The 16,220-nt window shown below is 40.9% G+C and overlaps 1 protein-coding gene and 1 pseudogene across 1 annotated transcript; both read left to right on the plus strand.

The window, feature by feature from the left end:
• The first annotated feature begins 1,126 nt into the window (after positions 1-1,126).
• Positions 1,127-8,754, plus strand: LOC129407621 (zinc finger protein 845-like). Its single transcript, XM_055149177.1, is given in 4 exon segments — positions 1,127-1,311; positions 3,586-4,510; positions 7,351-7,577; positions 7,661-8,754. Coding segments are annotated over 3 exon segments (1,947 nt in total). The 5' UTR covers positions 1,127-1,311; positions 3,586-3,607; the 3' UTR covers positions 8,478-8,754.
• A 2,247-nt stretch (positions 8,755-11,001) lies between these two features.
• The window catches only part of LOC129407622 (zinc finger protein 271-like), a 12,039-nt pseudogene continuing 6,820 nt past the window's right edge, over positions 11,002-16,220 (plus strand).

Consider the following 16,220-nt stretch of genomic DNA (forward strand, 5'->3'; position numbering starts at 1 on the left):
ACTTACACACATATTTACATTTACACACACATTTACACATGTACACACACACACACTTACACACACACTTACACACACACTTACACACACACTTACACACACACTTACGCATTTACACACACATTTACACACACACTTACACATGCATTTACACACTGATCTTGTTGGGTTGTGTTGGTGCTCTGAAGGGGGAGTGACTTAGCTTACGTCTTTTTTTGGGTGAATAAAACATTTTCAAAACACAAATAAAAGGAACGTGGAGATTTCAGACGACGGAGAAGTAAATACCTCCTCTTTAACGTCGCGCCCGGGGAGTTTTCTTCAATGTTTTTTTATTAATTTTTTATTTATTTTTTCTTCTCGTTCCATATTTTTGTACATTTTTTGATTGACAGCTGCTGGTCTGAACCTGATGTCGACGACGTGACGAAAAAGCACAAGTTTCTGCCATTTTACACAAACACACACACATACTACACATCTCGCAGTACTTTTGGGGGTTCCTGCAGTACTATTCGCAGTACTATTCGCAGTACTTTTCGCAGTACTTTTGACCCTGAGGCATGTTTGGGTTTTGGTCTGAATCATCTTGTGAACTTTGTATATTTTTATCACGCTGCTTCAATAAACTGCTCTTCAAACCTCCACCAGCGGTGCTTATTCAGTCTTGGTTTAGTCCTGGTTCAGTCTTTCTTCTGCATCAAGTATTTATTTTAAGCACTATCCACAAACACACAGACAATCAACACGACTATAAACTGTCCCAGTGCTTCTTGCTTCTTCTGATTCAGTCTCTGATCCACTTCAGCTGTGACATGATCCATGAAATTTGCTTAAATGACACAAATATAATTTTAGAGCTGAAAGAATGTTGAACTGACTGTACGTCATATTCAGTGAAAAAAACTAACACAAGAAAATACGTAGGTTACACGGACATGTTCTGGTAGTAAAACCAAAATGCTCTATAAATAAAAAAGCTTCTTTTAGCAGGTGAAAGTTAGAATAAAGTCAAAGTGAATAAAAAAAAAAAGCAGTAGTCTATAAAGTGTGCGTGTTCACGTAACACAGTGACCGGGCGGAAGTGACGCTTCACTTTATGCCGGTCACGTGGTTTTTGGTCATCTGACCCAAACCTCGAATCGGGGCTTCACTGGACACGCCCCCTTTTACTCGGTACAAGCCTCTGTGCCTCGGCTTCAAATGACCATCACTAAGAAGAGGACGAAAAGGCTTCATCAAATGAGCACAGAAACATTTCCAAGTTGTGTGAAGTTCTCCTGATTTCAACAAAAAGACGACTTCCTTTTGGTGAGTACCTTTTAAGATCTGACCTCCCTGTAAGACTGTAGAGCTTCAGACGAGTCCTCACCGACCCGACTCACACTGGACCTGGAGGTGAGACGCACGGGGACGTTTCATTCTACAAGGCAGGACCCTGGATCTTTAACTGTTATAAACGATGTGTTAACGCCGCTCGCACGTCCCGTTTATGGCTCTGGAAATGTCTATAAACCATGTTTTTGTTGATTCATGTGGAGTTGTCAGGGAATTAACCCAAAGACTCCCTAAACCCTAAACCCTAACAAGCCAGAGACGACACCCCACAGCCCTTTTATTGTTAAGCGTCACACAACGGCCTTGACATGGTTATACGACATGTTTTTCACTTGTTATGTCTGACTAACAGACAGTGTTGGGAAGGTCACTTTTAAAATGTAATCCCCTACACATTACAGATTACAGATTACATACACCAAAATGTAGTTTGTAACATAATATATTAAATTATTTTAGGTGAGTAATGTAATCTGAATACAGAAGAAGTTTTGTCTGTTTAGACCTGGTTTAGTCCTGGTTTAGACCTGGTTTAGTCCTGGTTTAGACCTGGTTTAGTCCTGGTTTAGTCCTGGTTTAGTCCTGGTTTAGACCTGGTTTAGTCCTGGTTTAGACCTGGTTTAGTCCTGGTTTAGACCTGGTTTAGTCCTGGTTTAGACCTGGTTTAGACTGGTTTAGTCCTGGTTAGTCCTGGTTTAGACCTGGTTTAGACCTGGTTTAGACCTGGTTTAGTCCTGGTTTAGTCCTGGTTTAGTCCTGGTTTAGACCTGGTTTAGTCCTGGTTTAGTGTCCTGCAATGAGTAGAATTACGTTAAAAAAAAAAAAAAAAAAGTGTGTGTGTGTGTGTGTGTGTGTGTGTGGGGGGGGGGGTTATAGCCCAAAATGTGAAAACAGGAAAATACTGCTGTGTAATCCACTTATTTGAACAAAGTAACTGTAATCCAATTACCACTCACTGAAACAGTAACTGTAACTGAATACAGTTACTCATCATTTGTACTCTGATTACTCTGGTACATGTAATCTGTTACTCCCTGTTAGGTTTCCTCAAAAATCCATTCAGCGTGTTCTCTTAAAAATAACCACTGGAATCGATGGATTAAAATCAAAAAGAATTTATTCCCTAAACAATACAATTCTAATCCAGAGCTCTGGGTCAGATCGTTACCCCTGACGCCTACGGCTACACAGGTCTTAAATCAGGCAAATCTGGACGCCTCTGAATACCTCAAATCAGATTTTATAGACATCCATATGAATATGCAAATAATATGTTGAACAGGTAACGCCTTGAATCTTCTCTGGAGTATCTCTGCATTCCTTTAGGTTTAGGGAGTTGACAGCAGCCAAATGTAAATCACCCGTTTGTTTAGTTTCACACCAGGCTGAACCATCTCCACAGTCGCTGCTCTGCAATGAATTTCCTTAAAAGGACACAACCTATATCTGCAAAGGATTACTTTAAAAGCAAACATGTTTCACATAGTGGTACATTTAAACATACAGAAGATTTCAGTGGTTAAATAACTCAATGTGTAATATTCAAACAAATATATAAATTCAATGTGTAATATGCACATGTGATGCACTCAAGAAACTTCACCACTTGATCCAGCCTTCAGTAATGACTTCCTAAAGTTAAAAGCGTGTTACTCACATGTAATGAACAGACTCACCATCATTATCACCTCCTCTGTCACTATGCTAATTAGCCCTGCGGTTTTAAGTTTAGTTTCTGTAAAACGTAAACAAATGTGATCAAAGTTGAATGATCTGATCAAACGGGCTGATGTGTCTATAGTGTTTATGGTTTAGATGTTGTAAAGTTGAGTTTATTTATGCAGAAGATTTAATGAAGAATCTGTTGGGTTTGATGTGTGCAGTGGATTGTGGGATATCGTACCGCTGGTTAAACCTCCCGAACTTCCTCTGCTTCCTCTTTTCCTGGTTTATTAAATTGATTTAAGTTCATTTTTGCATTAGAGCATTTGTAAGATTATGTGAAGAAACCGGGATACTCCATTTGATCATGTCACAGGGACATGAGTGTCCCGGTTTCTCCGCGCGCATGTAAACACAGTATCCTGAATCCTGACATAACCGGGACACTGATGTGCATGAAAACACACTCATTCTTACATATGATTTACTATGTGTGATTTTATGTGTATTTAGTTACAGTTACTTTATTGGAACAGTTTAAAAAGTGATTTTACTTGACACTTTCTTTACTTTGTTCTGATGCAGAGCTACAAGATCCACCAACAGAATGACCTTCACATGTGACCAGTGTGGAAAAGTGTGGCCAAATGCTTCCAGACTTAAAGTACATTACAGAACTCACACAGAGGAAAGACCGTATGAGTGTGACCAGTGTGGGACAGGATTCAAACAATCTGGTGAGCTCCATCGACATATGAGAATCCACACAGGAGAGAAGACATTTGAATGTGATGTTTGTGAGAAGACATTTTCACTGTCAAGCCACCTAAAATCACATATGAGAGTCCACACTGGAGAGAAACCATTTGAATGTGACGTTTGTAAGAAGACATTTTCACAGTCAAACAGCCTAAAATCACATATGAGAATCCACACTGGAGAGAAACCATACAAGTGTGACCAGTGTGGGATCCAATTTAGAGACTCTAGTACCCTCCATCGACATATGAGAATCCACACATCAGAGAAGCCATTTGAATGTGATGTTTGTGAGAAGAAATTTTCACAGTCAAGCCACCTAAAACAACATATGAGAGTCCACACTGGAGAGAAACCATTTCAATGTGATGTTTGTGAGAAGACATTTTCACTGTCAAGCCACCTAGAATCACATATGAGAGTCCACACTGGAGAGAAACCGTACGAGTGTGACCAGTGTGGGAAGAAATTTAAAGACTCTAGTGGCCTCCATCATCATATGAGAATCCACACAGGGGTAAAACCATACAGATGTGAGGTTTGTGAGAAGACATTTTCACTGTCAAACAACCTAAAATCACATATGAGAGTCCACACTGGAGAGAAACCATACAGATGTGATGTTTGTGAGAAGACATTTTCACAGTCAGGCCACCTAAAATCACATATGAGAGTCCACACTGGAGAGAAACCATACAGATGTGACCAGTGTGAGAAAACTTTCTCTCAATCATCCAGTCTCAATACACACATGAGACTTCACTTCTGGCACAGACTATACGAGTGTGACCAGTGTGAAAAGTTCTTCAGAACATCCCAGGAACTGTCCAGTCACTACCGAACGCACACAGGAGACGAACCAGACGAATGTGAAGAAAGAGGGAAGGATTTGGGGTCTGTGGGGAAAGGAGAAAGAGCTGCTGAGGCCGGATCAAGTGAACCTAAAGTCAGACTCAAGAAGCTGGAGATCAGGCTTCAGAGACTCCAGACTGTGGAGTTGGCCAATGTGTAGTGTCAAAAATACAAGTGTTAAATGACACGTTAAGATGTAGCAGCAACCACCAGCAATGAGTAGAATTACAGAAAAAAAAAGAAAAAGTGTGTGGGGGGTTTAGCCCAAAATGTGAAAACAGGAAAATACTGCTGTGTAATCCATTTATTTGAACAAAGTAACTGTAATCCAATTACCACTCACTGAAACAGTAAATGTAACTGAATACAGTTACTCATCATTTGTACTCTGATTACTCTGGTACATGTAATCTGTTACTCCCCAACACTGCTAACAGACTACAGCTGACACTGCACCTGATTACACACTCAATTTCATTATTCCGGGTCACAAACAGTTCCTTCTCAGCTTCTCCGGGGCCCGTGTCAGAACAAATGTGCCAACAGATGTCAGCTGATGTTCTATAGTTACATACAGTTTGAACAAGACACAAAGCAATTTTGATCATCTTATAATGTACAATGATTAAACATAGATGAATACTTTAAATGACTGAATGTCTCATAACACAAACATTCTATAACAGTAGTTCACTGTCGTGTGCCTCTATCATTTGTATTTCAAGTTGTGCTGATACAAGAGACTGACTAGAGCAGAACATGAAAACACGTTTGTGGGAGACACACGGGGAAAGTGGAGCTCCACTCCAGACCGGAAACACGTGACCTCCACCGGATACACGTCACATCTACTAGAGACTTTTTATTTTGATTGTTTATTTTTTATTCATATTAGCCGTGTCCCAATTCAAGGGCGGCAGCTTTCGAAGGCTGTGAAGGCTGCAGCCCTCGTCGTAGCTGAAATGTGACACCACGCAGATGACGCACGGGTAAACAAACTGTCCACATTTCACACCAACTTATTCTAATCATTCAAATCTTATGGCTAAAAACGAAAACTTATGTTTAACTTTTGCAGAACAAAACGTCTTTATGTGTGGGATACATCTAAAATAGACTAAATGACCTTCAAGATTCAAAAACTGTGATGAGATTCTTAATTATGAATAAAGTATTTTTAAATTGATAAGGGATTACATTTATACCAGGAAAGTATTTAAGTCAGTTTATAAAGAAAGAGAAAAGAGAAAAGATGGTTTATTAAACAATCAAAGGAATTTGTGTAAATACTTTATCATAATGTGAATAGTCAAACATCAAACCCATTACACACACACACACACACACACACACTATACACACACACACACACTATACACACACACACACACACACTATACACACACACACACACACACACACTATACACACACACACTATACACACACACACACAAAGACGGTAAATATTGTTTTCAGTTCTGCATTCATTTAAAGGTTTTTATGTAAACCTAAGCCTTTTCTGTGTCCGTCTTTATTTTAGTTTTCACGGTGTTTCAATGTGTTGATGGAGTTGAAGATGACTAAGAATAAATACTGACACATGATCATCAGTACGGAGCATGAAGTCCTTTTTTGCGAAGAAAACCAGGGGAGCTACAACCTGTAACAGATAATATTGGAAATAACAGTGTAATGACTAAAGTATTAGTGTGTGTGGTCATAGAGCAGAAGCAGCACAGTTCAGTGTAAACTGTTGTTCACGGTCACTCATGACTTTTTCTGTCCTTACAGAATTAAAGTGTCTCTGTTCCACCAAAGCCCTGGCTTCTGTCTTCACGTGTGTTACATTTATCAGATCCACTCAACATGTGGATTAGAATTCAGAGCAACAAACTTGTTCAATGTCTCTGTTGGAGACTCTCTGAAAAGCTAAAACATGAACTATCTCCTACGATATACACACTGAACAGACTCACCATCATTATCACCTCCTCTGTCACAAAAAGAACACACATAATCCACTGAGTCGTGTCCTTTAGTCCCACAGAAGCTGAATCGCATCAGTGGCACAAGGAGCGAGTTGTTTTTATCAGCGCTAACAGTTTATGCTAATTAGCCCTGCGGTTTTAAGTTTCGTTTCTGTAAAACGTAAACAAATGTGATCAAAGTTGAATGATCTGATCAAACGGGCTGATGTGTCTATAGTGTTTATGGTTTAGATGTTGTAAAGTTGAGTTTATTTATGCAGAAGATTTAATGAAGAATCTGTTGGGTTTGATGTGTGCAGTGGATTGTGGGATATCGTACCGCTGGTTAAACCTCCCGAACTTCCTCTGCTTCCTCTTTTCCTGGTTTATTAAATTGATTTAAGTTCATTTTTGCATTAGAGCATTTGTAAGATTATGTGAAGAAACCGGGATACTCCATTTGATCATGTCACAGGGACATGAGTGTCCCGGTTTCTCCACGCGCATGTAAACACAGTATCCCGAATCCTGACATAACCGGGACACTGATGTGCATGAAAACACACTCATTCTTACATATGATTTACTATGTGTGATTTTATGTGTATTTAGTTACAGTTACTTTATTTGAACAGTTTAAAAAGTGATTTTACTTGACACTTTCTTTCCTTTGTTCTGATGCAGAGCTACAAGATCCACCAACAGAATGACCTTCACATGTGACCAGTGTGGAAAAGTGTTGGCCAAATGCTTCGGAACTGAAAAAACACTACAGAACTCACACAGGGGAAAGACCGTACGAGTGTGACCAGTGTGGGACGGGATTCAAACAATCAGATCATCTCCATCAACACATGAGAGTTCACACAGGAGAGAAGCCATTTGAATGTGACGTTTGTGAGAAGACATTTTCACGGTCAAGCCACATAAAACGACATATGAGAGTCCACACTGGAGAGAAACCATACAAGTGTGACCAGTGTGGGAAGAAATTTAGAGACTTAAATTTCCTCCATATCCATATGAGAATCCACACAGGGGTAAAACCACACAGATGTGATGTTTGTGAGAAGACATTTTCACTGTCAGGCACCTAAAATCACATATGAGAGTCCACACTGGAGAGAAACCGTATGAGTGTGACCAGTGTGGGATCAAATTTAGAAACTCTAGTGGCCTCCATAAACATATGAGAATCCACACAGGGGTAAAACCATACAGATGTGATGTTTGTGAGAAGACATTTTCACTGTCAGGCCACCTAAAATCACATATGAGAATCCACACTGGAGAGAAACCATACGAGTGTGACCAGTGTGGGATCCAATTTAGACAATCTAGTGGTCTCTATTGACATATGAGAGTCCACACTGGAGAGAAACCATTTGAATGTGACGTTTGTGAGAAGACATTTTCATGATCAAACAGCCTAAAAATACATATGAGAGTCCACACTGGAAAGAAACCATACAGATGTGACCAGTGTGGGATCCAATTTAGACAGTATAGTGCCCTCCATCAACATATGAGAGTCCACACAGGGGTAAAACCACACAGATGTGACGTTTGTGAGAAGACATTTTCACTGTCAGAATCCCTAAAATCACATATGAGAGTCCACACTGGAGAGAAACCGTACGAGTGTGACCAGTGTGGGATCCAATTTAGAGACTCTAGTGGCCTCTATCAACATATGAGAGTCCACACAGGGGTAAAACCATACAGATGTGACCAGTGTGAGAAAACTTTCTCTCAATCATCCAGTCTCAATACACACATGAGACTTCACTTCTGGCACAGACTATACGAGTGTGACCAGTGTGAAAAGTTCTTCAGAACATCCCAGGAACTGTCCAGTCACTACCGAACGCACACAGGAGACGAACCAGACGACTGAAGAAAGAGGGAAGGATTTGGGGTCTGTGGGGAAAGGAGAAAGAGCTGCTGAGGCCGGATCAAGTGAGCCTAAAGTCAGACTCAAGAAGCTGGAGATCAGGCTTCAGAGACTCCAGACTGTGGAGTTGGCCGATGTGTAGTGTCAAAAATACAAGTGTTAAATGACACGTTAAGATGTTTTTCTTTGTTGTTTATATTTGATTGTTGTTTTATACTGTTTGCTTCTGTTGTTGTTTGGAGATGGTTTCTGTAGCTCAGTTAAAGTTTCTGTTTCCTGATGCCGCTTGTTTGTTTTAATTCTAAACTCGTCACAAGGGCCATTTGTTCAAAGCGCTGCGTTAGGTTTTGCTCTGGTTTGTTTTCTCTTACAGCCATGTTTCCCAAAGAGGACGTTTGGTGTTTTAGTTCAGTGTGATCCACTTTTTGCATTTCGTCCCAAAATTCAGGCATGAGTTTTTCAGGTGTATCTGCAAACGCCGAGGACGTCTCTTTCTCTGAGGTCACCATGTTTCTGTGGACGCACAAGTCTGACACTTTCATAAAACTCAGCATCGCCGAAAAGCTTTCTGAAGAGGATTTGATTTTGTTTTATTATCAAATCATTTAAAAACATTGTAGTGCCTTTAACATACATGTTTGCATACATAATTCACCGCTAACTAGAGACACATTAGTTACATGTTTACCTATGTTCAGTTTTCAGGTTTTTAGGTTTGTGCTCTCTATACAGTATAGTCGCGGACCCGTTGACATTTGAGGCGCGCTGTTCTGTTTACCGTTATTAGCCGTTTCACTGCAGTTGTGAGTAGATTTAATAAAGCGACACACGATTTTTTGTGTCTGAAATGTGAGAAGTTGTCGGCTCCTTTTTATCACGCACAATTTCCACAACATCTTAAATTTTGTAACCAAGACCCAAGTTAAAAGATGAAAGTGAAATCAAAGTGTTGAACTTTGAATGAGTAAAAATGAGTTTGGGAGAAATGTTTTGGTCAACGAAGTCTGATTACTGAATGGTGTGTGTTGTATATGTTGTGTTTGTTGTATGTGTTGTATGTGTATTATGTGTGTGTATGTGGTGTGTGTATTGCATGTGGTGGGTGCGTGTTGTGTACAGTGTGCCGTGTCCTCGTACTGTGTGTCGTGTCCTCTTGCAGTGTGTGTCGTGTCCTCGTGCAGTGTGCAGTGTGTGTGTGTCCTCGTGCGGTGTGTGCCGTGTCCTCGTACAGTGTGTCGTGTCCTCGTACAGTGTGTCGTGTCCTCGTGCAGTGTGTGTCGTGTCCTCGTGTCGTGTGTGCGTGTGTGTGTCGTCGTGTCCTCGTGCGTGTGTGTGTGCCGTGTCCTCGTGCAGTGTGTGTCGTGTCCTCGTGCAGTGTGTGCCGTGTCCTCATGCAGTGTGTGCCGTGTCCTCGTACAGTGTGTCGTGTCCTCGTACAGTGTGTCGTGTCCTCGTGCAGTGTGTGTCGTGTCCTCGTGCAGTGTGTGCAGTGTGTGTGTCCTCGTGTCCTCGTGCAGTGTGTGTCGTGTCCTCGTGCAGTGTGTGTCGTGTCCTCGTGCAGTGTGTGTCGTGTCCTCGTGCAGTGTGTGCCGTGTCCTCATGCAGTGTGTGCCGTGTCCTCGTACAGTGTGTGTCGTGTCCTCGTACAGTGTGTGTCGTGTCCTCGTACAGTGTGTCGTGTCCTCGTGCAGTGTGTGCCGTGTCCTCGTGCAGTGTGTGTCGTGTCCTCGTGCAGTGTGTCGTGTCCTCGTGCAGTGTGTGTCGTGTTCTCGTACAGTGTGTCATGTCCTCGTGCAGTGTGTGTGGTGTCGTGTTCTCGTGCAGTGTGTCGTGTCCTCGTGCAGTGTGTGTCGTGTCCTCGTGCAGTGTGTGTCGTGTCCTCGTGCAGTGTGTCGTGTCCTCGTGCAGTCGTGTGTGTTGTGTGTGTCGTGTCCTCGTGCAGTGTGTCGTGTCCTCGTGCGGTGTGTGCCGTGTCCTCGTGCGGTGTGTGTCGTGTGGAGTTTTCTCTTCGTAGCTTCTTTAAATCACTCCGTGAGCTTCTTTTCCCCTAACAGTAAAAACATGATGAGTGTTTGATGGAAATGTGTCCAAATATGAAAGTTTGAGCGGATTTTTCATCGCATTAGCTGCACATTACTAGGCAAACTTTAGCTCAAAATTCCGCGATTCACGCAGTTAAAAACAAACTTATTTGACAGTTTTGTGGGACTTATGGTCATATTTTACGTTTACAGTTGCGTTAGTAATGATTTCCTAAAGTTAAAAGTGTTTTTCACATGTTTTTCTCGGGACGGGCTTTTCGCTCCGTGTTTTCAAACATGTGACTGCCGCCGCGCGGTGCATGCTGGGATACTGAAGGCTGCGAAGGATACCCGGATGTGTCCTCCGTTCGCGGCCCCATCTCCATGGAAACGAGGCCGGTTTTAGGGCTGCATTTGAAGGCTGCATGACATAAAAATGAAATGGGACACAGACACTACAGTGACCGGGCGGAAGTGACGCTTCACTCTATGACGGTCACGTGGTTTTTGGTCATCTGACCCAAACCTCGAATCGGGGCTTCACTGGACACGCCCCCTTTTACTCGGTACAAGCCTCTGTGCCTCGGCTTCAAATGACCATCACTAAGAAGAGGACGAAAAGGCTTCATCAAATGAGCACAGAAACATTTCCAAGTTGTGTGAAGTTCTCCTGATTTCAACAAAAAGACGACTTCCTTTTGGTGAGTACCTTTTAAGATCTGACCTCCCTGTAAGACTGTAGAGCTTCAGACGAGTCCTCACCGACCCGACTCACACTGGACCTGGAGGTGAGACGCACGGGGACGTTTCATTCTACAAGGCAGGACCCTGGATCTTTAACTGTTATAAACGATGTGTTAACGCCGCTCGCACGTCCCGTTTATGGCTCTGGAAATGTCTATAAACCATGTTTTTGTTGATTCATGTGGAGTTGTCAGGGAATTAACCCAAAGACTCCCTAAACCCTAAACCCTAACAAGCCAGAGACGACACCCCACAGCCCTTTTATTGTTAAGCGTCACACAACGGCCTTGACATGGTTATACGACATGTTTTTCACTTGTTATGTCTGACTAACAGACAGTGTTGGGAAGGTCACTTTTAAAATGTAATCCCCTACACATTACAGATTACAGATTACATACACCAAAATGTAGTTTGTAACATAATATATTAAATTATTTTAGGTGAGTAATGTAATCTGAATACTTTGGATACTTGATTTGCTGCAGAGAAACAAAGACGAGGAAATCGTAACAGAAGAAGTTTTGTCTGTTTAGACCTGGTTTAGACCTGGTTTAGTCCTGGTTTAGACCTGGTTTAGACCTGGTTTAGTCCTGGTTTAGTCCTGGTTTAGTCCTGGTTTAGACCTGGTTTAGTCCTGGTTTAGACCTGGTTTAGTCCTGGTTTAGTCCTGGTTTAGACCTGGTTTAGTGTCCGGCAATGAGAAGAATTACAGAAAAAAAAAAAAAAGTGTGTGTGTGTGTGTGTGTGTGTGTGTGGGGGGGGGGGGATTTAGCCCAAAATGTGAAAACAGGAAAATACTGCTGTGTAATCCACTTATTTGAACAAAGTAACTGTAATCCAATTACCACTGACTGAAACAGTAACTGTAACTGAATACAGTTACTCATCATTTGTACTCTGATTACTCTGGTACATGTAATCTGTTACTCCCTGTTAGGTTTCCTCAAAAATCCATTCAGCGTGTTCTCTTAAAAATAACCACTGGAATCGATGGATTAAAATCAAAAAGAATTTATTCCCTAAACAATACAATTCTAATCCAGAGCTCTGGGTCAGATCGTTACCCCTGACGCCTACGGCTACACAGGTCTTAAATCAGGCAAATCTGGACGCCTCTGAATACCTCAAATCAGATTTTATAGACATCCATATGAATATGCAAATAATATGTTGAACAGGTAACGCCTTGAATCTTCTCTGGAGTATCTCTGCATTCCTTTAGGTTTAGGGAGTTGACAGCAGCCAAATGTAAATCACCCGTTTGTTTAGTTTCACACCAGGCTGAACCATCTCCACAGTCGCTGCTCTGCAATGAATTTCCTTAAAAGGACACAACCTATATCTGCAAAGGATTACTTTAAAAGCAAACATGTTTCACATAGTGGTACATTTAAACATACAGAAGATTTCAGTGGTTAAATAACTCAATGTGTAATAGTCAAACAAATATATAAATTCAATGTTTAATATGCACATGTGATGCACTCAAGAAACTTCACCACTTGATCCAGCCTTCAGTAATGACTTCCTAAAGTTAAAAGTGTGTTACTCACATGTTTCTCCGTCTTCCAGATGGTCGTTTTGCTCCGTGTTTATATGTGCGAACAAATTCCATAACGTAAAAACAATCTTATTTAATAAACATTTATTTGCGGTCAAAATAAATCGTTTCGTCGCCCCATAGTTCTCCATAAAAGTAGAGATGACGTCTTCGGTGGAGGTCACGTGTTTCCGGTCTAGAGTGGAGCTCCACTTTCCCCATGTGTCTGCAGCCACAGCCTCTTGGTTTTTCTTTTGTTCAAAACCTGTGGAGCTGCTGATAATGTCAGTGGATTTGTTTTCATGGTAATAAGTGAGAAAATTATTATTTTATTTGTTCAAATATTTAAGATGTGTCAGAACACCACAGTTATTCATTTTATATTTATTTGTGAAATATTTACCTTTTAAGTTATGTGACCTTTTACCTTGCCCCGGAAGTAAACAGAGTGAGAGAAATATAGTAGCCGCGAAAAGAGAGAAAAAGACGATAGAGAGAAACAGAAAAATGTGTAAAGAAAAAGACGTCAAAATAAGACTCGCTACTTAACTCCCGCTGGTGTTGTACAGGCGAACACAGTGAAGATTGTTTTGTTTCAAATATTGTCATAAAGTGACCGACATAAATAAAGTGACCAAACATAAATAAAGGGACAAACATAAATAAAGTGATAAACATAAATAAAGGGAAAAACATAAATAAAGGGACAAACATAAATAAAGTGACCGACATAAATAAAGTGACAAACATAAATAAAGGGACAAACATAAATAAAGTGACAAACATAAATAAAGTGACAAACATAAATAAAGGGACAAACATAAATAAAGTGAAAAACATAAATAAAGTGAAAAACATAAATAAAGTGAAAAACATAAATAAAGTGACAAACATAAATAAAGTGACAGACATAAATAAAGGGACAAACATAAATAAAGTGATCATACATGAGTGAAATGAGTAAAATAAAGAGCTGCGTGTTAAACCTGCACATGTAAAATCTGCACTCGTCTGATCTCTGAAAAGCTAAAACATGAACTATCTCCTACGATATACACACTGAACAGACTCACCATCATTATCACCTCCTCTGTCACAAAAAGAACACACATAATCCACTGAGTCGTGTCCTTTAGTCCCACAGAAGCTGAATCGCATCAGCGGCACAAGGAGCGAGTTGTTTTTATCAGCGCTAACAGTTTATGCTAATTAGCCCTGCGGTTTTAAGTTTCGTTTCTGTAAAACGTAAACAAATGTGATCAAAGTTGAATGATCTGATCAAACGGGCTGATGTGTCTATAGTGTTTATGGTTTAGATGTTGTAAAGTTGAGTTTATTTATGCAGAAGATTTAATGAAGAATCTGTTGGGTTTGATGTGTGCAGTGGATTGTGGGATATCGTACCGCTGGTTAAACCTCCCGAACTTCCTCTGCTTCCTCTTTTCCTGGTTTATTAAATTGATTTAAGTTCATTTTTGCATTAGAGCATTTGTAAGATTATGTGAAGAAACCGGGATACTCCATTTGATCATGTCACAGGGACATGAGTGTCCCGGTTTCTCCGCGCGCATGTAAACACAGTATCCTGAATCCTGACATAACCGGGACACTGATGTGCATGAAAACACACTCATTCTTACATATGATTTACTATGTGTGATTTTATGTGCATTTAGTTACAGTTACTTTATTTGAACAGTTTAAAAAGTGATTTTACTTGACACTTTCTTTCCTTTGTTCTGATGCAGAGCTACAAGATCCACCAACAGAATGACCTTCACATGTGACCAGTGTGGAAAAGTGTGGCCAAATGCTTCCAAACTTAAAGTACATTACAGAACTCACACAGAGGAAAGACCGTACGAGTGTGACCAGTGTGGGACGGGATTCAAACAATCAGATCATCTCCATCAACACATGAGAGTTCACACAGGAGAGAAGCTATTTCAATGTGACATTTGTGAGAAGACATTTTCACGGTCAAGCCACGTAAAACGACATATGAGAGTCCACACTGGAGAGAAACCATACAAGTGTGACCAGTGTGGGAAGAAATTTAGAGACTTAAATTACCTCCATATCCATATGAGAATCCACACAGGCGTAAAACCACACAGATGTGATGTTTGTGAGAAGACATTTTCACTGTCGGGCAACCTAAAATCACATATGAGAATCCACACTGGAGAGAAACCATACAAATGTGATGTTTGTGAGAAGACATTTTCACGTTCACGCAACCTAGAATCACATATGAGAGTCCACACTGGAGAGAAACCGTACGAGTGTGACCAATGTGGGACGGGATTCAAAGACTCTAAACATCTACATCGACATATGAGAGTCCACACAGGAGAGAAACCATTTGAATGTGATGTTTGTGAGAAGACATTTTCACAGTCAAGCCACCTAAAACGACATATGAGAATCCACACAGGAGAGAATCCGTACGAGTGTGACCAGTGTGGGATCCAATTTAGAGACTCTAGTACCCTCCATCGACATATGAGAATCCACACATCAGAGAAGCCATTTGAATGTGATGTTTGTGAGAAGACATTTTCACAGTCACACCACCTAAAATCACATATGAGAATCCACACTGGAGAGAATCCGTACGAGTGTGACCAGTGTGGGATCCAATTTAGAGCCTCTAGTGGCCTCCATCAACATATGAGAATCCACACAGGGGTAAAACCATACAGATGTGATTTTTGTGAGAAGACATTTTCACAGTCAGGAAACCTAGAATCACATATGAGAATTCACACTGGAGCGAAACCGTACAAGTGTGACCAGTGTGGGATCAAATTTAGAGACTCTGGTACCCTCCATAATCATAAGACAATCCACACAGGGGTAAAACCACACAGATGTGACCAGTGTGAGAAAACTTTCTCTCGATCGTCCCATCTCAATAGACACATGAGACTTCACTTCTGGCACAGACTATACGAGTGTGACCAGTGTGAAAAGTTCTTCAGAACATCCCAGGAACTGTCCAGTCACTACCGAACGCACACAGGAGACGAACCAGACGACTGAAGAAAGAGGGAAGGATTTGGGGTCTGTGGGGAAAGGAGAAAGAGCTGCTGAGGCCGGATCAAGTGAACCTAAAGTCAGACTCAAGAAGCTGGAGATCAGGCTTCAGAGACTCCAGACTGTGGAGTTGGCCGATGTGTAGTGTCAAAAATACAAGTGTTAAATGACACGTTAAGATGTTTTTCTTTCCATCCATGTTTGTTCATCTGTTCTTTGTTGTATTGTTTTTAAACTTTGTGTGTTTAGTCTTGTTTGACTGCACTTCCTGAAATTAAAATTCCAGTTCCCTTAATTAAAATATTAAAATGAGAAAATAAAATCTGTGTTTTTGTTCTTGCTTGTCTTGTTTTATGTTTCACAAATGCCTCAAAAACTTTAGAAATGAAACAAACACAC

This window comes from Boleophthalmus pectinirostris, unplaced genomic scaffold, assembly GCF_026225935.1.
Source record: "Boleophthalmus pectinirostris isolate CB_2022bp ecotype Guang Dong unplaced genomic scaffold, ASM2622593v1 HiC_scaffold_13, whole genome shotgun sequence".
Taxonomy (NCBI): domain Eukaryota; kingdom Metazoa; phylum Chordata; class Actinopteri; order Gobiiformes; family Gobiidae; genus Boleophthalmus; species Boleophthalmus pectinirostris.